We start from the raw sequence: 27342 nt of genomic DNA on the forward strand, positions 1-27342 counted from the left end.
TTACCATGGTGACCTGCAGCAAACAGAAGGAGGAATTCCTGGCCGCGTGCCATGCTGAGGACTGTCAGCTCTTTCTGGAGTTTCAGGACAAACATGTGAGGAACTAAAATCAAAGCTTTGCAAAACAAAAGAGAGAAGTGTCGCAACTGCAGTTGCATTATTACATCATCTGTATCAATAACTTCCAGGATGGCACTGCTTTAAAGTCTCGAGTCTGCCAGAGACTCCCTGAATGTTTAAATATATGTTTGATATTTTGATTGTTCTTTGAAACCTCTCTTATAAAGAGTGAATCTTTGATATCCAAGGTTTGTTCAAAGTCACAACACGTTTCTTCAGGTAGAATGCACAATGAAAGTCCTGCACCCAAGAGAGAGAGTCAAACCATATATACAGCTGTATCTTGGTATGACTGTGCAGAAAATACATCAATTCTAATGAAGGGTGGGTAGAAAATACTGCAGAAACAGTAGTAGTTGAAGTAGTGATAGAACTAGAAGTAGTAATACTTGTAATATCAACACTTTTTGTGGTAATAGAATATTTTCTTCTTTTCACCTCAGAGATCAAAGTCTGATGACTTCAACATTGGAGATTTGCTTGAAGGAGTGTCCAAAAAGCAGCAGGAGAAGCTATGGGGTGGCCTGTTTGACCTGTGTGCCCGCACCCTGGCCAAACTCAACCCATCGGCTGACCCAATTGAGCAGGTGAGATCATGGTTCACACATATTTTTTTTCATGTTCATGGTAGAGTGTCAGGGAGTTGCAAACCTGTTTCCCAAAATGTTCATGGGGACACACCCACACATGTTCATTCCATTCCATTCTTTGAACCGAAGCATAACAGTGTATACTGTGGTGGCTCACTCCTGTACTCTGCAAAATTAGGTAATATATCGAGAGCTCAGATAATGTATCTACTATAAGAACTCAGATAGTGTGTCTACTATTTTAATTGTAAATAATATTTCTTATCAATTTAACTCCCGTGTGGGCATGTCTCCATTTGAAGTTCATTGCACTGCTACTAAGCAGACAAGCAGAAATGAACAAGGGAAAAGTAACACTATTTGTGAACCAGGAGGGTGTATATTTCAAAGATCTTACAGTGCTAAAGCCTGTCTTGTTCTCAGCTCTCGATATCAGCCATTAGGGTGTGATTGCCACTACATCGCTTTAATGAGGGCAGGAAGGCCGGAAAACTTTGATGCTCATCCTTGTTGTGGATGAGAAATGATAATTTGGGGTCAGTGTAGTCATATTTTTCTTCATTCCTCTTTAACAAGTATTGCCATAGGGCAGCCAAGTTAACCATCTGCATGTTAGATATGGCAAACAGGCACAATTGTAATGCCTAACACCCTCTGAATTAAGTATGGTTATTAGTAAGATGCAACCTGACTCACATTGACCCATTAACCCGTTGAGGACGGACTGATTTTGCTTCAACGGATATTTCCCATTGACTTTTGCCTGAGTGTACCCGGGACTCGTCCTCAATAGGTTAAACAGAATTTCATGCGAGCGGTTGTTGGACATTCTAGCCACCTGCTGCCTACCCCTAGAACCTGGGACACACCAGAAAACTAAAATCAGGATCAAGTCAAGTCAACACAAACGCTCATTGAGTTGAGTCGATATATTCCAACAGTCCTGTTATTAGAATCCAGACATATCTAGCTTTCAATTCTTTTGCCATAGATCATGGCAAACTGTGTAATGGCCAGTGGAGTATTTCTGATTTTAGGATGTTTCAAGAATTGAATTGGATCAAATCAAAAACTTATGAAAAAACACACAGTCCACCAGAGGCCAATAAGGTTGTATTCTTTTACCCCACCCCTTTCCCTCCTGCTTTATACAGTCTGTCCTAGATGAAGTGCTGAAATGCCTCCAAGGAATCGTTACCGTGGGCAACTGCTGCCTGGAGGCAAAGAAGCCGGTCACTCCGGACAAGATGGTGGAGACAATGACCATCTTGCATGGTGAGATAGAATTGTGGTTGATGTCTGATCAGTGCAAGTATCCATGCAGATATCAAGGCCTTATTGTAGTGTGACTTTTTCCTCTGGTGCTCATCACGTAATCCCCATTAACTATCAGCAGCGTTGGCCCTTTTCAGCACTGGAATCAATATTTTCTCATACCTCTTTCAGCATGGGCCGTGATTTAGTTGACATCATATTTGAATTTGCCCACACACTTATAATTTCATGCAGCTATGCACCTGAAAAGTTATGAGCTGGCTTTGAAATGACAGTGTTGTTTACTATTCTTATTATTTTTTTCTTATTGTGCCTCTTGATGTGATTTTAACATCACAAATGTTGAGTACATGCTGAGAACAAAAGAATCGTAATATGTAAGAGCAATGGTGTACGAACAAGGAATCAGATTTACAGTCAGCCATTTTACCATGAGGTACATAGGAAGAGTGAAAGGGAAATGATTAGCAGGGTATGTTTGCAGCTGCACTACCATATTGCCATTCTATTGTATAACATACATAGTCCAGTGTCCACATTCACTGTAATTTTGCTGAGTTTCCCTAAATTACTACTAGGTATTCATATTCTAGATCAGATTCTATGATTCGGTATTGATCAGCAACATCTTTCATGAATACAGGTATGCACGGTATATTGTAAGGCCCTTGGAGTTAGGGCGATACTGTAATCGATTCTGGCTTTGAACAGTTTTCTCTTTTGTGATTTCATATTTTTCCTTCAACCTGACCATAGGAGTTCTCCTGGACCTACCAGACTCAGCCAGCAAGCTGCAGCACAACATTGCCAAGCTCTGTCAATCCTGGTGAGTTTGGATCAGGGTAATCTGTCAGTTCTCGAACTGGATTCAAATCATTGGTGGAACAAAGAAATAAGTCAGCATTCCTGTTCAAATTATCTCTTCAGAAAATAATCCATTGCTGCCTCAGTAAAATATATCAATACAAATCCTTGGGAGTGACAAGCTTGATGTACAAAGTATACACAGAAGATATACATGCTGGCATATCAAAGATATATATTTAAAGTTCTTCATTAAAAAAGAAATAAAAGTCTTAAAAAACAAAAACATGACCATATGAAACAGATACTCAACAGAAATATAGATGGCTGTCAAATAAATGGTATTGAGATAATGCCATGAGCTCAAAGAAAAATCATTAAAAAAAAAATCACCTGTATTACTAGTTTCAGTTGTGAAGAAAGTGCTATGTGAATATTAGAGGGATGGTAACTTCAAACCTGTGAATGTCTATCTTTCTTGAGAAATCAGAGAAAACATTGATTGATAATGTTACCGTAAAATTAATGTTCAGACAGGAGGTTTTAGAAATGAAAGGAATTTGTTTGAGCACTAGATAAACTTATGTCGAGCAAGAAGCTCAAAGCCTAACAAAATCAAATAAGCTCCCTTCATCTCTGGTAATATTCTGGGTTTGTATATACTGTTGGGTGGTATATCGAGTCTTTCCATGGCTTTATGTCTGTAATTCTTCCATCCAGGTGGAATTCAGGGCTAGCTGACCGAGAGCTGCTTGTCCCCAACACCATCATGTACTTCCTAGTGAAGACTCTTCAGCCCAGTGGAACAGTGAGTCTAGCAATGATAGTCCACTCCCCTTCTCAGTAACTGGAGAATATCGGTCTCAAAGGGGCTTTCAGGTTTATAAGCCTGGGAGATTAGCATTTAATCTACTCTCTTACAGAGGAATGCATCCAAATACACTGTATGTGTTCTCTGAATCCACATGTTATGTTTTGGGTAAATTCTGCTTTAAGCATTCGCGTTTATGAACCAAACAGTTTCGTTTTCATGTCTCACAATAGCCTGTGTGAGGGATTTTTATGTAAATATGTGACCTGCGACAACGGTTTCAGGCAAAAGTCGCAAGAGCAAATTCCCTCCTAGGAGGGGTACAAAGATTTTGACCATTATTTTTGTCGATTTAGGTTTTTTGCAGAAATCGAATCTTTGTTATGTTTTCTACATCTACACTAAATTTCATAGCATAAGACTAAGTTTTTCCTATCGAAAATGGAATTTTAAGCACCCTATGTTGGATCGCACTCGTCAGTTTCGAGCTTCTTTCGAACGCCGCGCCAATATCCCCAGCGTTGCTACGGCGCAGGGTCTCGCATGCGATTGGCCGGTGCGTCGCAAACATTTACATAATTCGGCTTTCGGAGACACCAGTTACAGCGTTTGGGGAATGCTTTGTCCACGCGTGCACGATTACCTGCTCCATTGTTCTTGCTATAGTGGTTTATATACGCTCGCTCTGTAGTGCGTGCTCTTCGTTTGGCTTTATATCCAAACTATTCTACCGCAATGTTCGACAACGGAAGTGAAACAAAAATCATGTAGCATGACATAACCGTGTGAAAAGAAAACTAGATATTCTCAAATTTGTCTATGTAGATGTATGTATGTACTTGTACATGTAGTAAAAATTGTGACAGCAGACTGACTCAATGGAAGGTAGATGAGAGGAAAGGAGCAGTCACATGTGACTAATTATATTCAAATACTACACGTCAAGATCGCACTAAACTAACGAGTCGTGTTTGTTTGTTTCTTTTAATTTAATTAGCACCACCGAACAAAGCAACATATGCATGTCTTGTAAAAGCAAAACAAACAGGAAGCGTGACCCTTGCCAGCACTAGCAATTTTCTGCCTTCAAAAGGGTCGCCAATGATATAGACAAATCAACCACAATGAAAACGCGATTTGTAAAAGTGTGGATTCGCCACCGCTCCTGTTACATGCACACGGTCATGGCGTGTGGATGCCATTGCGTAATGCGTGCACCAAATACACAATGTACATGTACACCATACAGCTGTACCTGCAATTATCGTATTCGCCATGTTGAAAGACGTACTGTAAACAAACCCGAGCGAAACGCATTGTTTTTCGGCTCCATACGCTGAGCTCCGAGGAAGGTGCCCGGGAAATTTGACTCTCTCAGTGAGCCAATCAGAAGGCGATGCGGTTGCTAGAGGCGGAGCTTAACATCGATTGGCACCATCGTACGGATGGGTGATTCTCCCCTCGCATCGCCGCTCGGACATTGTCTTTGAGAAAGAGGTGAATCTTCAAAGCCTGTTTTCTCGCAATTTTGTCAGGCTAACAACTTAAAAAGTGCATTTTATTTCTCTTTCTATGCCCACTTATGGTGCCAAAGAATACAAGTGTTTTATATCAATGCAAAGCTTAGGAAATGGGCAATGTGATTCAGTGAAAAAATGAATTTTCAAAATTCCCGACTTTTGCCTGAAACCGTTGTCGCCGGTCACATATGTTCTATCTCACTTACATCATGGTAAAGTACTATTGGTGAATTTCTGAAATACCAGCAGAGCAGTTTGGCAAATTTTTGCCAACAGCTCACTAATAGTGATGACAGGATTAACCTGCGTTGGTTTGTTTCCCATAGGGTGCAGACATCAAGCTCCTGTACACCATGAGGGATGCCTTCTCCCATCTCAGTCTTACCGATGAGAGCAGCAAGGCCCTGAAGGAACTCCTTGAGCAGTGTATCATCAGCCCCACCTACCTCAAGGTGGACGAGGTGAGGCATCGTTTTCGGCAGACCTCTGAAATCGTGCTTGTTTTTACCTCCACCAAGGAAGGAGGTTATGTTTTTTGTCTGCGTTTCTTTGTTTATCTGTGTGCAAAATAACTCAAAAAGTTGTGAACAGATTTGCATGAAGCTTACAGGAAAAGTTGATAATAACACAATGAACAAGTGATTAAATTTTGGTAGTGATCTGGGAATTTTTATGAACTTTTCAAGGATTTTTTTATATTTTGCCAAATATGGTCGATGAAACTGCATACTTGAGGTTTGCATACGCATACTAAAGCGAGTGCTCTGCTCAAGGAGCCATGCAGCAGGAAGCTGATATGGTGAACAACTCTTAGCTTTTTTTTTTAAGCTATCATCGGGAATTTGGATGATTTTCAGCATGGCGTGTATTGGTGGAAATAAGCAGCTTGACGGAGGTCTGTGCTCTAGGAGTGCGTTTTTAGGTTTTTGATGCATGAGTTCTTGTTGGAGGGCAGCAATTATCTGCACATTAAATTCACAATTTTTCTTACTCTTCTTTCACAGTTCATGTTTGCAACCTTTTTTTCCCCCTAGGGTCGCAAGTTCCTTAGTTTCCTGTTTGGTCTGGAAGAACAGCTGGTGGAGCGTCTCCATGCTGCCATCAAAAACCAACTACCCTCCTGTCCCAAGTAAGGAAACTGCTGCCACTGTTTACCATTGCTCAGTGGTCGTTTGGTTCATGTCAAAGCCCACCCATCTCTTTGAATTTTCAATGAAATACATGTACTTTTCCTCTTTTCTTTTAATTCTGGTTACTTACTGTTTTTGCCCGAGTCTTGCCCTAGTTTACTTTTGTACTTTATTTCCTGATCTTCCGTACAATTTGTCTCCATCCTTTCAACAACGACAACAAGAGAACCACCTCAATTTATTGAAATTACCATTAGTCAATAATAGCAGAGAGATGCAGGGACTTTTGTCACAAAGAGAATTGCAGCCAATTGCCAATTAAAAACCTGTATGTTACAAATTAAATGCACAAAGCTGATTTGTCATGGACCAGCTGCTACCAGGGAAACTGCAGTTATTATGTTGAAATTGCTCATCAACTGCTCCATGAAACAAAACCCAGATCAAATGTGCAGCACTGATTTGCAGAGACATCACAATGATGAAGATCCCCTAATGTCAAAAATTTCAGACGTGTTGATGTGGTACCGTACTTTGTCTTTCATTGCCATGGCAGGAACATGGTAGACTACTACGGGGAGGTGTACTTCAAGGCGTGGCGGAACGCATCCCCACCACTGAGCGCCAAGATTGAGACTTGCTGCATCCAGGACCTGATGCACTGCGCCATCCACGCCAGACGCGTCGGGACACGCAGCCTCAGTCTCATCCTTAGACAGGTAAGCACGCCCAGGCCTGTGTAGCGCCCTCTAGTGACAGCGCACCATATGCAGCATGTCAACATCCTTTTGCATTCCTAAACATGGCTGTTTGTTTGTTTTTTAAATTCATGTGATTAATACTTAAAAGATGTCTTCTCTACTATCCTTCACGCAAACAAGTTTGTCACCCTGGCTTATCTGCATATGGATTGCGATCAATGCCACCAGCCAGTGAAAATAGGTGAAGTTTGATTCCATAATTTCCATATCTTTCATCCCATTCTGATGTAACGTTCTACCAATCTTTTCATCTGATTTTCACTCGATGAAAGTAAATTTTGACAATATGTGGAATTGCACTTTAAGCAGTGAATTTGTCATTGATATGAAGTTCATCGCAAGAGTATGATTTTGTGAAAGGAGAGGTTGCAATAAGCATCAAGATTAACTCTGAAGACCTCAGTATGACTGCGATGACTCCGTATTGTTGACAGGATGATATATTACTGGAATTTTTGTCACCCATTTGGCCAGTAAAACAAGTGTACTGGACTTTATGTATTGATCTGCCTTCCTGAATACATTGCTATCTTTATAAGCATGACCTTACCTGAGAGATCATTCAATCATGTTTGCAAAAAGAGAAAGTGTCAATTTCAACGCTGCTGCAATCTATGATTTTAGCCTCTACCAGCAGTGGGCCTGCAATAACCATTTATACTTTCCAGAGATTATTCATGCTACCCACCCGTAGGTCCTCTGAAACCTATGATCCAGCCCATGACTGTGCTTTTTTTTTCCCTGAGCCAATGTATTGTTCTGCTTCCATAATTATGATATGCCTGTCTTTGTTGATCCTCCGCAGCTCCTGAGCTACTTCACCAAGCAGAAGCGACAGCAGGGAGTGGATAAGATGCTCCTGGACCTCTACGAGCCGATCCTGTGGAGGGCCTTCAATGTAAGGAACTCTGCTCTGTACTTGGGTTGGTTTTTTGTTTGGTAATGCATTTGTGGATGGATGGATGGATGGATGGATAGATAGGCAGATGAATAGATGGATAGATGCTGCAAAAGTGAAAATTTTCGCGGTGTTGATATTTCTGCGCATTTCATGCAACCAGAAACTAGCGCAAAAATAAAAGCATGTGAATATTTTTACTTGCTGCATGTTCCAGTACTTAGCAGTGTATGTCTTGATTCCCTGGAATTAGAAACAAGCAAAACTCATCTTTCTTATCCGGCCAAGCGTGAAAAAATTACTCACACGAAAAATATCCATTTTGACAGTAGATAAGTAGATAAAATTGTGAATGCTTGCCTCTACATCTATGTTTTGATATGCAAAATCAATGAAAGTTTGTTTGAAGTATAGTCTTTGAGTTGTGAAACTGTTGTTGGCAATTTCACTGCACAAGACCCCATCCCACATTGGCCACTTTGGTCAAAGACAAATTAAGTGCTGCCAAGAAAAGAAATAGCCCATCCTTTCTGTCGAGTCCACTGGAGGTGCGGGGAGACTAAGGGATCGCCTGCGGCGTCTGTCTGTCCGTCGTCTGTCCGTAACGCTACAAGAACTTGAATTGGACCCCGTTTACAGTGCGGGGCCGGGCTCGGCCGCGGCTCGGCCGCGGCCGAGTCCGGCCTCAATTGCGCGGCCGAGCCTCGCAATTTTGTCCGTTTACACTGCTGGGCTCGGCCGCGCTTTTAATTCAAACCTTTCAATATTTTGTCGTAGTGGCGCTCTGCTTGTAAACAAACGCAATTTGGTGTTGTCTGGTTTTCAGACCCTTTGCCAAATGAATTCCGTGGCGACAAAGTCGCCATTCGGGTAAAGGCCTTTGCCGAAGGAAAAAAATCCTTTGCAGGACAAAACCACCTTAAACTATACTAGTTTTCGACGTTGAGGGGGTTAATATCCTGAATAGCGAAAGATACAGGCAGAGGGTTTGGAAGCCAGACTAAAATTGGCCGCGCAATTGGCCGCGCATTTGGCCCAGTTTGCGTTTACACCAAGAAGAGGCAGGGCTCGGCCGCGGCTCGGCCACGGCCGAGACCACCTCCAGAGCGAGGCCAAATGCGAGGCCAATTTTGGCCTCGCATTTGGCCTTTTGCGCGTTTACACTGAAGCGGGGCTGGGCTCGGCCGCGGCTCGGCCGCGGCCGAGCCTCGCACTGTAAACGGGGTCTAACTCTCTACTGAGGACTTCAATCAAGCTTGGAGGGAAGAGTGCTCATACAAAGTTACACATTTTACCCAACATAAAGGTCACCTCAAGGTCAAAGGTCACAGGCAGGGGTCAATGAACTTTAGGGCCCAAGTTAAGTTTTTACAGGACGTTTCGATTATGGCTTATAACTTTTGATGTTTATGTCCGTTTGTGACCAAACTTGGATGGTAGATGTCCCTTGGGGAGTACAGGGTCATAGGCGGGGTCAATGAACTTCTGGGATTTAGAAAAACATTAATTTCTTCTATGCGAATGGGCGAGACACATTTTGGCACTTGCCTTGTTTATAGTCTACCTGCTTAAAGCCAAACTCTTGTCCTTCTTGACCCACATGCTGTACTGACCTGTCTCCCCCCCCCCTCCCATCCAGGTGGCCAATGCTGCGGTCAGAGCCAATGCGGCTGCCCTCCTCATCGATGCCTTCCCCCTCCAAGACCCGACGGCATCCAAGGAGGACTTGGACTCCCTCCTGCAAAAGCAGATTGACATCTTACAGGTAGGCTCTTCACTGTATGCACCATGCTCCCTGTGGAATTGATACCTTTCAATATCAATGCATGGATGGGCAGAATTTTACATCAATAGGTATGAAGAAAATATATCTTCCTCTGGCCATGTGCTTATAAGTCATGAATATATTATATCAATCCATATGTATGCTTGTTTATAGCCTTGTTCTAATTTTTGTGTTATCAAGAAAGAAGAGAGATTCTCATTAATCGCTCAAGTTTTTAGTGTCATCCCGTAACTCCATTTGCCTGGCAGCAATACATTTATTAGAGGGAGGGGAGATCATTGATATGAGGTTTTGAGGAGATGCAGGGGTACATTCATCCCTTCTTTTAGACTTACTTGTGTGCAAAGAATTCTTGTTCAATGACTTGCCCTAAAATTGAGGAAACTTTAAAACAACCCCTCAACACTATTGTTTCAGTCATAGGGCAACATTTTGCTGTGTGTAGCAGTGTAGGTAAACAGTTAATAAAAATTTTCATCTTTCAACCTTGGAAGGGTTTTCTTGACGACCCCTGCCCCGTGGTGCGAGTGACCGGTATCCAGGGGGTGTGCCGGATCCTGGGCGTTTTCTGGGAGCTCATCCCAGCCCATGTGCTGACCACATTCCTGTCCAAGCTGATCCAGGACATGGCCTTCGACGTCAGCTCCACAGACGTCAGGATTGCAGTCTTCAAGGTATGCCCAGCTGAGTGAATTTACTTATGTAAGGCCTCATTCAAGTGCTCAAAAGCAAACCAAAGCAAATTGATCCAGTGTATACCATATCATTTTGTGCCAGATTTTGAGCGTTTGTGCTTACCTCATGAGTTATTTTCACAGGAGGTCACACATTTTGTAACAACAACGCTCAAGCTACTTACTGTTGTTCCGAACAAAGGAGTGAACTCTTTGCGATGCAACTTATGTGCGCATTATGTGCATTCTTCTCATGCCAACTTCTGGTATGGTTTTGGTAAGTTTGAGGAGCACATCAGAAAATGGTCCACTTTTGGCTCGCTGTTGTACAGTACGGTACACTTTAGGAGAGTTTGAGTGTTCCTCTGGTGTGGGTACGGTAAGGTACAGTGTGCTTTAGGAGAGCGCTTGAACGCACCCCTCACTTCTTATAAAATTGTTAGTATTGGTACCATATTTGTACAACCTTCCACTGCTCTTTGCCATTTGTCAGTGTGCATTCAATGATAAACTTGAACTCAAAATATGTTATGAGATACACATGTGAATGTTTCTTTTGATTGAAATTCACTAGGGCTTGATATTTGTTGTGGACAACCCTCTGAGTCATCCGCTCCTCAAGAATCTGCTACCATCCCTCAAACACTTCATCCACGACACGTCGGAGAAGGTCATCATCGCACTTGTGGACCTGCTGCTCAAGGTCAAAGGTTACAAGACCATCAAGGTGGGCAAATTTTGATTTCATTTCTACCCTCAGCTGATTTCTTATTTGTTTCTCACCTCATGAAGATGACAAATACAGCTTTTTAAAGGACAAATTCACCTTAATATATATATGTGGATTGAGTGAATGCAACGATATTAGTAAAACACATCGGTGTAAGTTTTTAGAAAATTTGACAAGACATTCAAAAGTTATGAATTTTTGAGGGGGTTTTTGCCACCGTTGCTGGATGAGAAGACTACTATAGTTTGTGATGTCACTTGCATAGAACAATATACAGAAAATACAAAATAATTTCACTTTTCTCGCATAATGAAAGAGCACTTGACTTGTCTCTTTCAGCAGGCAGAAGGAAGTGCACTTAAAGGGTGTGTACAGTTCTTATTGAGGTGAGGATTTAGCTTTTAACGTTTTGCGAGATATTCAGAAACCACTCTGAGATATCAAAGAGCATGCAGTTCAAAGGGGTATCAAAAGTTTATTTGATGAAAATCAGTTTTGAAATGGCTGAGATATCCAAACACAAGGTGAAACAAAGAGATCCTAATAAAAGGCGTGGCCTGTCGCCTTTTATTATTTTCACTTTTTTGGATATCTCAACCATTTGAAAACCAATTTTCATCAAATAAACGTTGAATCCTTCTTAAAATTACATGCTCTTTCATATTTCAGAAGAGGTTTTGCCTTATCTCACTATTAATGTTATAAGCCTAAATCCCCACCTCAACCAGTACTGTACAGTCCCTTTACGTTGTACATGTATGTCAGTGATAAGTCGAGGGAATGTGTACTTTTTAACAACAACAACAAAAAAGAAATAACATTTTGTTGAATTCTCTTTATATTTTCTTCATATCATTCTATGCATGTGACATCACAAACTGCAGTAGTTATCTCATCCAGCAATGACTGCACAAAAACTTTGAAAATTCATGTAAACTTTTGAACAGATTGTCTGATTTTCCTCAAATTTTCACTGATGTGTTCTACTAGTATTGCTGCATTCACTCAATCCACACATGTGTTAAGGTGAACTTCTCCAAGGTTCTTCCTTGGAGAAAAGGAACCCTGCATGAAACTTTCCTCAAACTTTCCTGCTGAGAGTGTGTAGCATATGAGCCATATACAGTAGAGAATACATAACCTCATCCTTATCTTCATCTCCTCCCCCACCCACGTTGCCACCTCATCATAACAATTTAGCATATCACCACATCATGCACTCACACACCCTCTCCCCCTCTCTCTGCCTCTCAATCTCAAGGTGTGGAGCATTGTCCCTATTGAGGACCTCTTGGCCAGACTGGAGATGGACTCGCCTCCCGTTGCTAGGCGCATCGTCGAGCTCGTCTTCAGCTCCTTCCAGCCCACGGACCGTCCCGCCAGCGTCCAGGTGGAGCGCCTCATGGCCCTGATTGAGATGAACGCCGGAGCTGCCCGCGTCTTCTACCAGTATGCCCACAAACACATGTCAGTGGCGACAGCCGGTAGGTGTACTCATTTCCAGCAGTGTGAAAATAATGTCTCATACCAACATCACAATTATTCAGCTACTCTTCATAGAAAGATTCATGTGTTCAACAAAACCCTTTCATCATAGATATAATGACTTACTTTATCATTTTGCAATTTGATTTGAAGGATCTGTCTCATCTTTAGACAAAATAACCAGTCTCTTTCATTCCAGCCATTTACTAAACGACTACAGTGCAATTTGATTTTCCACATGATACTTTATATGAAAAAAAAAAAAATGCCATCATGCTTCCTATGTTATATTACCTATTTTTCACAGTTTTTTGTACCAGTTCCAGAAAGCTTAGCAATTTTTTGTTCGTTGAAAGAATCAAGACATTATTTCCTGTGCTGTAAATTGTTATAAATTACTGTTACATGATCCAGTAAAGAAGTGGTAGCAAACTTCATATAGTTGCTCAGAATCACCATGCATTACTCTAGGGCTTGTGATGAAGTATCATTAATTGATCATTAGAATTAGTGATGAACTCAACCAGTTTAATTTCAAGACATGGAAAGATACAGCAATGTTTTGGAAAGTTTAACACCAACACTTCTTGTGTTTGCATATGTCCGCAATGTTGTCTGTCAAGTTGCAATGGTATTGTGAAATTCTACTGAATTTTATAGACAGCATCACTTTCCAGCAAGTAAATTTGCTGTGGTCTCAAAGCACAGGTTAAACCCTGTTGAATCCTTACCTAAAACTTGTGGTTTGCTCGCTCAGCTGACTTTATGCTGCTGCTCTGCCGCTGCGTGAGAGGCTGCATCAAGCAAGCCCAGCAGGGCTCTGTCGGAGGAGGCGGGGGAGACACGTCAGCGGCAGGTGGGGAAGACGAGGGGCAAGGGATGGAAGGAACAGAGGAGGAGGAGGAGGAGGAGAGGGAGGAGGATGAGAAGGAGAATGAGGAAGGTCTCTCCCTCAAGGACAAGGAGGTGATCGACGGCATGCTTGAGATCATTGCGATCCTGTGGACGGGAATTGCCCACCAACTGGCCAAGGTAAGACCCGTCCCAATTTCCCATTTCTTCCTTCAAACAAGCACAGTCCTGCATTATCATAGCTTATTTGTTTACGTCATACTAGTCGTCTAAATTTGCAAATTACGACTGTGGAGGAGAATGATTAATTGCATGTTGTCATCAGCTTTTGTGTGCCCTATAAAAATGTTTGCAAGACTTTCTTCCTGTTACCAGAAATCCATTAACCCCAAGCCATTCATGGTTCAAATTTTTGATAAATCTATTTATAGTGCAATTTATGTTCTCTTTTGTACATTTCTGTGTGGAATAACAGTTGTTTCGACAAGGTTTTCTTGTCAAAGATTATACTTCTAGACAATACCACAGATGAGGCGTTCCTTTCAAATTTTGTCTTGAATTTAGTCATCCATATATAAATAAGTACACTTTCAGGACAGAAAATGTGATCCGCAAACAGGGCTTATGTTTCAAAATGTTTTGGGTGTTTTTGTTGTTTTTTTTAATTAGAATGTGACATTACAAGCAGTCACTTGACAAACCACACTGATTTTTACCCTCATCTTTTCGTAGATGTGTAATTACTAGTAGAATATCCCCGAATTGCTTAATCCAGATTTTACCATCTCTGCTTGCACCGTGTGGACATGCCATTATTACCAAATTTCTGCTGTTGTTTTCACATTACTTATCCAGCCAGTGAACCAGGCTACAAAACAGAAACTGGTAACAAGACTGAGCAAGGATCTGCCAAAGTTTCTGGCCACTTTCCAGGTAAGGACACAAAGAGATGTTTCCCTCGTGCATTTTTCTTGTTTGTGCAAGCCAGTGACTGTGAGTGCAGCATTAAAGGACAAGTTCACCTTCATTAACATAAGGATTGAGAGAATGCAGCAATATTAGTAGAACACATCAGTGAAAGTTTGAGGAAAATTGGACAATTGATGCGAAAGTTATGAATTTATAAAACTTTTTGTGTTGGAACAACTGGATGAGGAGACTACTATTGAAAGGCTCGTGATGTCATATGAGTACAACAGTATAAAGAAAATGTAAAGAAAATTCAACATATTTTCACTTTTTTCGCATAATAAAAGAGCACTTGACTTGCCTCTTTCTAAAGGCAATGGGAATAATATTACCCATAACATATGCCAGTAACGAGTCAAGGGAATGTATACTTTTTTCAAAAGATGAAATTTTGCGAAATTCTCTTTATATTTTCCTTATATTGTTGTAGGCATGTGACATCATACACTGCAGTAGTCTTCTCATCCAGCGGTGATTGCACAAAAACTTCAAAAATTCATAACTTTTGAACGGATTGTCCAATTTTCCTCGAACTTTCAATGATGTGTTCTACTAATATTGCTGCATTCTCTCAGTCCTTATGTTAATGAAGGTGAACTTGTCCTTTAAGTTATGCTGTGAATAAACAATATTTGTGAGTCACACAGTGAAGGTATTTCTTCTTTTTTTCATCACACAGCAGGAGTAGTCAATCTGTGTCGATCTGTCGAACTGTATCAGTACTACTCACTTGGCACAAATGTTATTAAGTATGAGGTATTTATAGTCCTGATAGTGTGGTCACATGTGTTGATTGTAACAGAACTGCCCTTGCTTGGCAGAAAAAAGAAGAAGAAATGTCCACCTTTAAGTACCTGTACAAAGGAGTATTTGCCTGTGAAAGCAAATTAGGAGCAAGTTTTTTTCTCTCTCAAGTTCAAAAAGGGAATCATGTTGAAATATCCTTGTTTATTCTCTATGCAAAATATTCTCACACGATTGTATAAATGAATCAGAAGATTTTTTTTCTCTCCCAAGTTCAAAAAGGGAAACTTGTTGGAATGTCCTTGTTTGTTCTCTATGCAAAATATTCTCACTCAATTAGATAAATAGTTGTAATAACAGTCATTTTTTCATCACTTTGCCAATATCTTACTCATCTTCCTTCCCTTCCAATTCCTGTTTAAAAATTCATCTATTTTTCATCATCAATTATTGATTGGTGTTCTGTGAAGGTAGATAAAGAAATGAATGATCCAGGACCACTGTCATTTTTCCTCTCATAGGATGGCCGGTCTCTGTCGGCAGTGATGGTGCTTGCTGCCTTCCTACCAGCATCTTCAGTCCCCGCCTTCAGGTTAGACCAAAAATACTCCCACTTCAGTTGCTGTATCTTAGTCAGAAGTCCGCAATCTAGAAACAGTATGTGCTTTTCCTCAAGAGAAGTAATTCTACATGACACAGAAATTTAACATCATAACAGAAGGAGCAAAGGGGGGAAAAGAAACAATTGTAGCAATACTGTATACACGAGATACTATATCTCTGATTTGAAGATTTCTTACAAAACATGATCTTCATGACTTTAATTCCTGACTTCCCTTAAAGAAACTGAATATACCTTGTCTCCCTGCAGACAAAGCTGACTGAAGAATACTTGTCATTGCATCACAGTAATCACAAGATATTGATGCCTCATACAGGTTCTGGTAGGATACCAAATTTGAAGATTTACCAGCTGTCATTTAGAACAATTCTAACTCAAAAGATATGATTCAGTTCATTTGCTCAGAAATGACAGAATTTTCAATACTGTAGAAGTGGAAATTAGCATGCCAACATTTCGTGTAACATGAAACTGGTACAAAAATAGAAACATTAATTTTTTGCTTGTTGTATGGAATATTATTTTGCATTTTCATTCCATGGAATTAAAAATATGCACAATTCATCTTACCTGGCCAAGTGTGACTCCCCATAACAAAACTTGTATTTCTCATCCTTCAGTCACGGCTGCCTGTCCAAGCTCAAGAGCCTTCCCCCATCCTCTGCTGCTGACGCCTACGGCCCCCTCCTTCAGTGCCTGGTCCTGTGGGGGCGGGGCAACGATGCCCTCATGCTCATCTCTGATTGGCTGGAAGCTGCCCTGAAGAGACGTTCCCATGGCGATGGAGGAGTGGATGGTGAGGAGCAGGAAGACAGAGGATCATCTAAGAAGGTACTGCTTTTTATGCAGTTCAGATAATACCTCTGCCATGGAGGTTATGTTCTTGCCAACATTGGTTTGTTTGTCTGTCCGTCTGTCTGTCTGCAAAATAACTCAAAAAGTTGTGAACGGATTTGGGTTAAACTTACAGGAGATTTTGATAATGAAGCAAGGAACAGATGATTAAATTTTGATAGTAATCAGGAATTTTTGTGAATTTTTGAAGGACTTTTTTTAATCTTTTGGCTAATAGGGCAGCAGCAAGTTGATGAGGCAAACTTTATCCTTTATCATTGGGAAATTGGGCAAAATTTAGCATGCATGCATGGGTAAAATGAGCTGCTTAGTGGAGGTCTGCACGCCCTGAGTGTTTTTCTAGATATTGGGTGTGACAAACTTCAACTCGTTTCCCCACTCCTCATTGACAGACACCATTTTGCTGAAGAGAGTTTTGAAAATTTGAGGTCAGTCATGATGAAACAACAAAGGAATTTTTAACTCCAAACACCATGCTACGCTTGGTATGAATCAACTGTTGCATAGGTAAGTTAGTCCTGAACAAATAAACCAGTACTTGACATTCTCATGATTTTTGTTTTGAAACAAGAAATATAACCCTGTAGACAGGATGCACTGTTTATAGTTCAAATAAAGTGCAGTAAGACACAAATTTTGTCGCCTTTTGAAGCATTTTTTTTTTGATAGCAGCAATGGATCATACTAATATACTTCCCTCTATAATATGTAAAAAAAAAAAATTCCAGTGATAATTTGGTACATGACATTTTCCCCATCTCACCTCCAGAGGGCAGCCCAGAAGAAGAGGAAGGTAGCCTTCTCGGAGCCCATCAAGCCGCAACCTGGTCTGGCACTGGCTTATCTAGACTGGTTGCTGACCAATTACTCCTGTCGAACGGTCCTGCTGGACACCAAGGCAACGGCACTGCGAGAAATGGTCACCAGTCTCAAGTTGGTTCTGGTATGATATTGATACATTTGATACACAGGAATAATAGCGGAAGATTTCCCCGACAAATGTAGTCTTATGGCAAAAGTGTCGCTGAGGAAGCCACCAGATGAATTATTGCACAACTTTGTCTTTCATGATTTGAGTAAAGAAACTGAAACTGTGCAACTGTTAACATACATGTAGACCATGATTGCATATTATGAACAGTATATCTTCATCATAATAAAGAAGTTGTCTTTGTCTGTAATTCCGCAAGCAAATGTATCACTCCTTTAACCATGGGGGAGTTGTTGCAGAAAAATAAACTTTTCTGGGTAAAATGGCACATTCCCATGTGAAATTGAGCATTAGTGGCATTTAAATTGCCACCATGACATTACATAAACATCATCATATAAAGATATATGCCGCATGTTATTGAGATTCCTCCATTTATTGATGCGTCCTGTCACAGCCGGCATTAGAGAAGCGTCTCTTGAGTCCTGGACCCCTCAACGATCTGGTCTCCGACGAGGTCTTGGTCACCACCCTCCAGGCCTACTGTCGAGTCTGCATCCATCTCCAATCGCTAGAGGTGGGTGTATATGATAACCATTTTCTCATCTTATCCTAATATTATCCGTCAGTTTCAGCAACACAGTTCTGCACTTCATTTTCTTTTTGTCAGGTTAACCTATTCTATGCCAAGGACTTTGGACAGTGTGTACATCGCTATGGGGTTTTATGTGCCAATTAGCACTCAAAGTACACAGTGGGTTGATTAAATTCAGTAGCACTGTGGTGTAGTGGTTATGACTCTGGATTCTCAAACAGAAGATCCCAAGGTTTGAATCCTGCCTGGCGCTTATGTTGAAGATGTTTTGCTTTCAATGTCGCTCTTGACCCAGGTGTATAATCATAGTACGGCAGTTCGCTGGGATAGTAATACTGTAAAACATGATATATTCGCGGCATGAATTTTTCGTGAATTGGAGCCAACGGCCTTTTTTGCAGCATGAAATTTTCGCGAACTGCCACTGGCATTCAATGCATATGGTGTAGACAAGAACTTTCGTGTGCATTTTAATTTCGCAAATCTTTGCACTAAGCGAAATTTGCGAAATTGAAATGCACGCCTCGTTTTACAGTAGTGTCAGAGCCATTTAGCAGTGCAGTATAGACATTTTAGAGGCTACCCTGGGTAGATAAGGCCGTAGCACTGTTATTGTAAGCAAGTTTCTCAACTAATCGTTAATCCAAAAAGTCAAAAAAATCCAAACCTTGTATCATTGTTGACTGTTTTTATCAACCAATGCTTTAGGCTACTGAACAAACAGTGTTTTAAAGTATCTATGAAAAAGATTATTTTTCTGCATTTCACAATATATTCTGTTACCATTGTTGTCATTCCAGAATGCTGAGCCTTGTAGTCCCACGGGCAGCGAACCCTGTCAGGTGGCTGACGTGTTTGATGAGCTCTTTGCCTGGTGTGACAGGGAACTCCTGCCGTTGCTCCCCCAGAGCTCTGGGGAGGAGAGAGTTGACAAGGACACCCCATCAGAGGAGCTTGTGCGGAAGTTAGCCAAGGACTGCATTACAGTGAGTATAATTATACATTTTATTAATGCCGTGGCAGAGCACTAGGCATACTTCTCAAGACTGTATATTTGTCACTCTTCAAATTTAACTCACTTGACGTTATGAGCATAAGTGCCTCACATCGAAACATTTACTGACCCTTTATTTCACTGTATTCTTCATATTTCATATGTTACATGGCATTAGATGAGTACATAACTGTAGGTCCCGCAGTACCAATATTTGATGTAGCTCATGGTTCATTTATATCATTGTGTATGGCAAAAAGCAATGACTGATTGCTATTTACAAGTGTTCTTTAAAGCTATCTTCTCAAGTGTGTTCCTAGTGATATGAACAGCGAGACAGTGAAAGATTGATTAACTCCATTTTGATTGATATTCTATCGTCAGTCACATAGCAGTCATTTCTTAGTAATGTTTACATAATACTGATTTGTCACATTCCTGGTGTATTTACTGTGTTTCATAGAAAAAGTATCAGATCATTATCTTTAGAGATTTGGGTTATGTAATCACTCTGCTTTCGGGGTTGTGTATTTGCCTTTTTTTATGCCTCTGCCAACGAAGTGGCCAGAGGCATTATGTTTTCGGGTCGTCCGTACGTCCGTCCCGTTTTGTTTTTGTCGATATCTCAAGAACCGTGTGGTGGTTTTACATCAAACTTGGCATGAGGCTATATCCTGGGGGGATAATACTTTGTTTGGATTTTAGGTTCACGAGGTCAAAGGTCAAGGGTCAAAGGTCAAGTGAAAATGTTAAAATTTAACTTTTTTCTCCATATCTCACAAATATTTCAAGATATATCTTCATGGAACTTAATATATATGCATGTACTGACTGACAGTGATCATTTAGGGTATTTATAGGTCATGGGTCAAAGGTCAGGGGGTCACAGGTCGAGGTCAACTCATCAAATTGTCATTATTTCCCTCTCATCTATGCAATGCCTGTAGAATTTTTCCTTGAAACTTAGTGTATGCATGTATTACCCAATACAGATTCTCTTGGAAGTTTCTTGTCAAAAGGTCAAAGGCCAAAAGGTCAAAGGTCAAGAGAAATTGCTAAATTTCACTTCTTTAAACTTATAAAAGGGTCAAAAGTTGGGTACAAATCCCTAAATACCTGCCCTCTTATTAGACAGTATAGCCATTCATCCAAATAAACCTAGTTCAAGGAGAGTGAATATTCAATGCATTTGTGACAAACCTGTCATTAATATTTTGCCAGTTATGTGAAACTGTCATCACACATTGTCAAGACATTGTGCTATAGGCCTATTCGGAGAACCATGCATTATGGCGGAGGCATACCAGTCGCCATAGCGACATTTCTAGTTTTGTAATTATTCAGCTTCTGTTGAAAGATGGGATTTTCTTTGAAGAATTTAAAGTAATAGGTGTGGAGATCACATGAGAAATCTCTTCCAATATGTTTTCCAGGTTGTCATGAAGATGAGCAGCGACATCGTCATGCTGGGGTTTGGCACCGATGGCTTCCGGTCTCGTCTGGCCGACTTCTGTCACCTACTGCTGAAGACAGGTATGGCATCAATCAACCAGTGAGCCAGCCCAGGCATCGAGGTTGCTCAGTCTGTAGCGTTAATGACTTGCTATCGAATGGCTTAGTGTTCTAGCACAGGTTCAGATCCAATTGAGACTTCCTGAGCAATGTTACGTGTTATCATCCAGTCTCCTCTAGTAGAGATGAAACACTCTGTTCCTCAGATAGGACAAAAAATGGAAGTTCATTGTGTCATTGAGTCACAACCCATGTATGTTACAAATCCCGCTTCATTCATTCGTAGAAAAGAACAGGGTGCATAGCCACATGAAATGGTCCACCCCAAGTACTCACAACTGCACCCTGTGGAAGACCAGCTGGTGCAGCTGAATATGGGCTATCCAGCTATCTTGTCGGATGGAAAATGAAATGAAAAAAACATTAAATTTTTTGATAGCTGTTCAGATTCTGTTTGTTCATTTTCTACCTGTACAAGACAAGAAGATAGCTGGATAGCTGATATTCAGCTGCACTAGCTGGTCTTCCATGGCCTAAGGGGTAGGCCTATATACTTTGGACATACCACTTCAGCAGGTTATGCACCCTGCTCTTTGCAAGATATGAATGAAGAATAATTTTTTTCACTAGTGTGGGTTGTGACTCTCTCACACATGTTACCTCCATTTTATATACTTTCTTAGGGACAGAGTGTTTTGCCTCTGCTAGGGGATATGGCATGATAACACAGAACATAGCTCAGCAAGACTAACTGGGATTCAAACCCGCACCCAAACGTGAGCCATTCAATTGAAAGGCAGATATGCTACCAGCGGAGCCACCTCGCTGCACTGTTGACAACTTGAGACAATGCAGCATAGATATGGCTTGCTGTCAAAACTTGGTTTTATTGTCCCCGCCGAACGAGTTCGAGCAGGGGACTGTGAAACGGGCTCCGTACGTGTGTGTGTCCGTGTGTCCGTCTGTCCGTCCGTCCGTCTGTCTCTGTCTGTGCGTCCGTGTGTGATCAAAATGTTCAATTTGCTACTTCTCTGTCATTTATGAGCCAATTTTGATTCTGTTTGCTTTATATGATAGCACTACATGGGAGCTTTGAAACTTCTACACAGAATTTCAGTTGTGACCTTTGACCTTGACCTTTGACCTATATTGTACATTTTGCTACAAAATGCTACTCCTTCGCCATTTCTAACCCGATTTTGATTCCGTTTGCTTTATGTGATGGCACTAGGTGAGGGCTTCAAAACTTCTACACAGAATTTTGACCTTTGACTTCTTTGACCTTTGACCTTGATTTTTGACCTATATTGTACATTTTGCAACAAAATGCTACTCCTTCGCCATTTCTAACCCAATTTTGATTCCGTGTGCTTTATGTGATGTTACTAGGTGAGGGCTTCAAAACTTCTACACAGAATTTTGACCTTTGACTTCTTTGACCTTTGACCTTGATTTTTGACCTGCATTGTACATTTTGCTACAAAATGCTACTCCTTTGCCATTTCTAACCCAATTTCATTTCCGTTTGCTTTATGTGATGGCACTACAGTCTGTAGGTGAGGGCTTCAAAACTTCTACACAGAATTTTGACCCTGGACTTCTTTGACCTTTGACCTCGATTTTTGACCTATATTGTACATTGGCTACAAAATGCTCCTCCTTTGCCATTTCTAACCCGATTTCGATTCCGTTTTCTTTATGTGATGGCACTAGGTGACGGCTTCAAAACTTCTACACAGAATTTTGGCCTTTGACTTCTTTGACCTTTGACCTTGATTTTTGACCTATATTGTACATTGGCTACAAAATGCTACTCCTTTGCCATTTCTATCAAAACCCGATTTCGATTCCGTTTGCTTTTTGTGATGGCACTAGGTGAGGGCTTCAAAACTTCTACACAGAATTTTGACCTTTGACTTCTTTGACCTTTGACCTTGATTTTTTACCGATATTGTACATTTTGCTACTAAATGCTACTTCCGGCGGGGACATATTTTACGCACCGCGTAATTTCTACTTTTCCTTGTTTTGAATGAGCTTGTAGTAATTACAAACTGCATGTGCTGATCATTTGAAAGAATGATCTACCATACAAAATCAACAGAGTAGCTGTCCTTTTTCTGAATGCTATATTCATTTTGGTGACTTATCACTGGACAGCCAATTGCAGTTAACTGTTAAATTTCTGTTTCGTGCAGATGCCGTGCTGGACTTTGTCCTGCTCGTTTCCAAGGTCATGTGTCATCTGGGACGTAATGGCTCCGTCCATGATGCCAGACAGCATGAAGTGGTGGCAGACCTCTTCACAAAGTTTGTCAAGGCTCTCAGACACACAGCGGGCAAAGAAGAAGGGAGCACCAGTCGGCTCCAACAGGCATGTGTGATTGTTTGACTGTCACTGCTTTCAGAAATCACCATTTAATTGTTGAAATCACTTATGTTGTGTGCGAAGTTCGTAGTTGTAAAAGAGCTGCTGCATTACCCATTCCATGATGTGTAACTTGTAACGTTAGTGCTGCACTTCAAAGACATAATTTACAAATTCTTTGTTTTCCAGGAGACAGCTTAGAATTCATATGAGTGTAGTATTTCAGTATGATTATTTTTTTTTCAATCAAACATATAATAGGCAAACCATGGGTCTGTCTTGCCCTGAAAATCAGTTGTTATACTGGTTTGGAAAAATTCTTGCCAGGGAAAGACAACCCTAAAACAGTATTTAGCAGGTAGCTATGTAGCAATGGAAAAAAAAAAAAGTTCTGAGAATATTTAGGAGGCCAGCAGTTTTAGAGGAAGAATGATATGAATATTCATCCATTCAGAATTTTGACATTAGATTGGCTTCCTGTGGTTTCCCTTCCTATTCGATACACATTGTGCAGTACTATTGTAGCTACCACTGACAGGAAGAAAATAAATTGTTCTGATGTTTCACGTCTTTAGCTTAACAAACCCGTCTCTTTTCTTCCTCTCATCAGACTTTGACGAGCATCAGACCAGCTATTTCAGACATTCTTCGACAGACCAGCCAATCTTCAGACGGTCACCACGACGACCCACTGGCCACCGGCATGGCGGCCTGTGTCGGCGAGATGACGGATGCGGTGGTCCGGTCAGAGGGCGCCCTCGATGTGGCCGAGAGTGCAGCAGAACTCCCAACCCTGACTGGGTTCCTCGTTGGGACGGTTGGCAGTAATAAGGAACTCCTCAGGTGAGCATTTTGGAGTTTCAATCATGAGCCGTACAAGGAGGATGCATGGCTTTCCGGCCACAGACATACAAGGTGGTAATTTATCCTAATCTGCTGTTAATTGTTATGTTAAAGTAAATTTACTTTTTAAATACAGTAGGGAAAAGTGGCCATAAATGCAAACTTTCAATGAGACTTCTTCACACATGATCGTGCAGTGCAATTGGTCATACTTTTCTATGCCTTTGAACAACAGAAATTTATTATGACGGTGAGAGGTGAAACTTCCTATTACTGTATACGCCATATATTTCGCGAGTCTAAATTTTCACGAATCGGGAATTCCCGACAATGTCGTGAGTGGTCAAATTCACAATTGTGGAGGCCTGTACTGAACGGAGAAGTGTACACGCGTACGTCATATTCACCTCAGGATCAGAGTCAATATTTTCGCGTGTCTTTAATTTCGCGAATAGCACCTGACTCGCGAAATTCGCGAAAATAAAAACTTCGCGAAATATTCGGCGTATACAGTAGTTACAATGGTTTATCTCACTAAAAGCAAAATATTATGCTGTTTGTACATATCAGGACAATTTCCCCTCATGGACAAATACCCCATGGCTAAATAGTGATAGGATAAGGTTCAGGATTAGGATTAGGGTTAGGGTTAGTATATGGGTTATGGTCATGATAAGGGTTAGGGTCAGGCGAGGGGTCTTGGGTAATTCTGCAGGGGATAGTTGTCCTAAACCAGTTTATATGCCATCTTTTTTAAGCATACTCAGAAAGAATACAGAATATTCACAAGAATTAAACTTTACATTTATGTTAGGATCATACCCTGTTCTGTTTTGTTTTTGTTTTTTTCTATAGAGAGGTCCTATTTCTTGCCGCATTTTCAGTACTTCAAAATGGTTTCTCTTGTTAAGGCAGGTTTGTGATGGTAGGAGTCTTTCTCTCACTGTTATCATTTCTCTGTGTGTGTGTTGTACACAGGTCATTTGTGTATGAGCTGGAGCACTGTGTGTCAGTGGGAGCCCTACAGACCCGCCCCGCCCTGCTGGCGGCCCTGCACATTCTCCTACCCCTGGCGCGGGACAAGAAAGGGGCATCAGGATGCGGCATCAAGGAATGTCTGACCGCTGTCCAGCAACAGATGGAGAAGGTCCAGCAAGCGGTCAAGGGAGATGCAGAGGATGAAGAGGGAGAAGAGAATGACAACAATCCGGACAGGTACATATTGATGTCTTTCATAGCTAGAAAAGCACTCTGAGTGCGCAGACCTCTGCCAAGCAGCTCATTTCCACCCATACACACATGCTGAAAATCGCCCAATTTCTCAATATAGAAGCCTTTTGTTTACTCAATCAGCTTCCAGCTGCACGGCGCCATGCCCATGTAGAGCATGTGCGGTAGTGCACTTAGGCAAACATCAAATACATGCAGATTGAACTCCCAAGTTCATTGACCCCATTTGCCAAAAGGATAAAAAAATCCTTCAAAAATTTATAAAAATTCCTGGATCACTACCAAAATTTAATCACCTGTTCCTTGTGTCATAATCAACTTCTCCTGTAAGTTTCATCCAAATTCGTCCATAACTTTTTGAGTCATTTTGCACACAGACAAACAAATAAACAAACCAACACCGATGAAAAAATAACCTGCCTTGGCGGAGATAATTAAGTTTCCTGATTTGTGTAGGAGGCAGAGGTAATCAGAACATCATCCCGTGAGGTTCTAGAGATGCCAACTGTTATTTAATTTTTTCGCAGTATTTTGTACTGCCTTTTGCCAAAAATACTGCAGGTTTCATGGGAAATGCTGTCTTCCCTAAATGGTATTAATACACATTTCTATTGCAGGAAGAAGAAGAATACTGTTTTTCCTTCAAATATATGGTGCTTCATCCATCAGAATTCCGCAGTGCTATTTAAAAGGTTGGCATCCATGAAGCTCAGACAAGCAACTTATCAACCACATTTAAGAAACACTTTCTCTCCTTTTCCCCTCTTCCTGCTTTGAAAGTCATAAACGTTGATCATGGATTTACCAATGAAATGAGGTTCCAAATTTAAACATGGACTTTGCAGTACTAGAGAAATTAATTTTCTTTCAACTGACAGGGAAAGATCATTTGATCCGAAAGTTCACCCCAATCTCTTCCCATCCTACACTCACCCCTCCTCCTCCCCTCACCCATTCACCCCTCCCCCTCACTCACCCCTCCCCTCACTCACCCCTCCTCTCCCCCTCCCCTCACTCACCCCACTCACCCATTCCCCTCCCCTCACTCACTCTTTTTTTTAGTTTTCTTTCCCTCTCCTCACAGACATGTATTTCTCTTTTTGTTGTGTTCAGGTTCATGATGGACCAGATGCAAGAACTGCAGAAACAAATCTCTGAAGCAGTTGGTGGGATGGCATGACTCTAGAGAGCAATATCTCTCGAATATCAGTGGATTTTCTTCCTTGAGTGCTGTAAAAGTGGACATTTTCACACAACATGGGACACAAAACTAGCGTGAAAATAAAAGCATGCAAATGCATATTGCGGACCAGTTACCTTTAAATATCGCGGTATGTGCTGCCAAACCCCATAACCGCCGTGGCAACGTAAGCAATTTGAAGTTCTCATTCAGTTATCTTGACTGTATGAGAAATGATAAAGTTGTGAAATTTGTCTTACTGGCCGAGCACAAAACAATTGATTTTTTTATAAGTTCCGCTTTTACAGTGTTCTCTGTAATTCATTCTGTGGCATTCATTATTTATGGTACCTGAAGTAATAAGCAGACAGCAAACTATATTCTTTGATTACAGTACATCAAAATCTGTACTGTCGAAGAAAAATACATCACAAATTTAGTGTACTTGTATTGTATAGACAGATTTATTTAGTAGAATATAGCTCGCAGTTAATGTCTATTTTGGCATGTATTTTCCATAAAACATTAAGAATGTATACCTTTGTACAGACATATTTATACTGTTCCTGAATGACTTGTGTCATTTCTGTGGAGTCACCGTATCAAATTGGTCATAACTTTTGGATTAGTCAGCACTTTTCTGTTATCTAGAAGTGACTGCCTGTTTTAAGGTTGAACTAAATCTTTATCCGCTTTCCACATTTTTTTTTAACATGAAGTATTTGTATGAAACCCAGCCTGTATGGCCGACATGTATATATTTGTGTGGAAAAAATTTCATATAAGATATATCTTGTAACTGCATGGGATTTCCTTGGCTTTTTTTTTTTTAGGTTTTACTAAACACATGTAGCACAGTCCATATACTGTACATGTATTGATGCAAGGTTTCTGAGGAAATAATTTTTTTTTTGTTCGTGGTTGTCTCCTGTGTGACTAGCGTATAATAATTCCAGTATACAAAGGCACAGTGTAACAAAATGTTGAAGATGCCTTTGTAATTTAACGGCACGATTTTTATCCGTGATTAAAATACCAGTCTCTACTGATCACATTTCTGGGA

At 40.9% G+C, this 27342-nt stretch overlaps 1 protein-coding gene across 1 annotated transcript; it reads left to right on the forward strand.

Moving 5' to 3' along the window:
- LOC140237430 (condensin-2 complex subunit G2-like) lies at positions 1 to 27342 on the forward strand. The gene is made up of 25 exons (XM_072317352.1): positions 1 to 95; positions 564 to 707; positions 1865 to 1985; positions 2742 to 2811; positions 3510 to 3597; positions 5447 to 5581; positions 6155 to 6249; positions 6807 to 6969; positions 7817 to 7909; positions 9549 to 9674; positions 10190 to 10369; positions 10944 to 11096; positions 12361 to 12583; positions 13342 to 13616; positions 14292 to 14369; positions 15671 to 15741; positions 16392 to 16602; positions 17396 to 17569; positions 18015 to 18134; positions 18953 to 19138; positions 20580 to 20679; positions 22857 to 23032; positions 23637 to 23869; positions 24848 to 25084; positions 26213 to 27342. The coding sequence occupies exons 1-25, from the start codon at positions 6 to 8 to the stop codon at positions 26277 to 26279; spliced, it is 3609 nt and encodes a 1202-aa protein (XP_072173453.1). The 5' UTR covers positions 1 to 5; the 3' UTR covers positions 26280 to 27342.

Source organism: Diadema setosum, chromosome 14 (genome assembly GCF_964275005.1).
Source record: "Diadema setosum chromosome 14, eeDiaSeto1, whole genome shotgun sequence".
Lineage (NCBI taxonomy): Eukaryota > Metazoa > Echinodermata > Echinoidea > Diadematoida > Diadematidae > Diadema > Diadema setosum.

What these genes read in the sequence shown, in the direction of transcription:
- LOC140237430 (XM_072317352.1), top strand. Translation starts at nt 6, where the DNA reads ATGGTGACCTGCAGCAAACAGAAGGAGGAATTCCTGGCCGCGTGCCAT. An exon ending in CCTACCTCAAGGTGGACGAG is followed by an intron (nt 5,582 to 6,154) that starts GTGAGGCATCGT and finishes TTTTCCCCCTAG; the next exon opens with GGTCGCAAGTTCCTTAGTTT. An exon ending in CCAGTCTCAAGTTGGTTCTG is followed by an intron (nt 17,570 to 18,014) that starts GTATGATATTGA and finishes GTCCTGTCACAG; the next exon opens with CCGGCATTAGAGAAGCGTCT.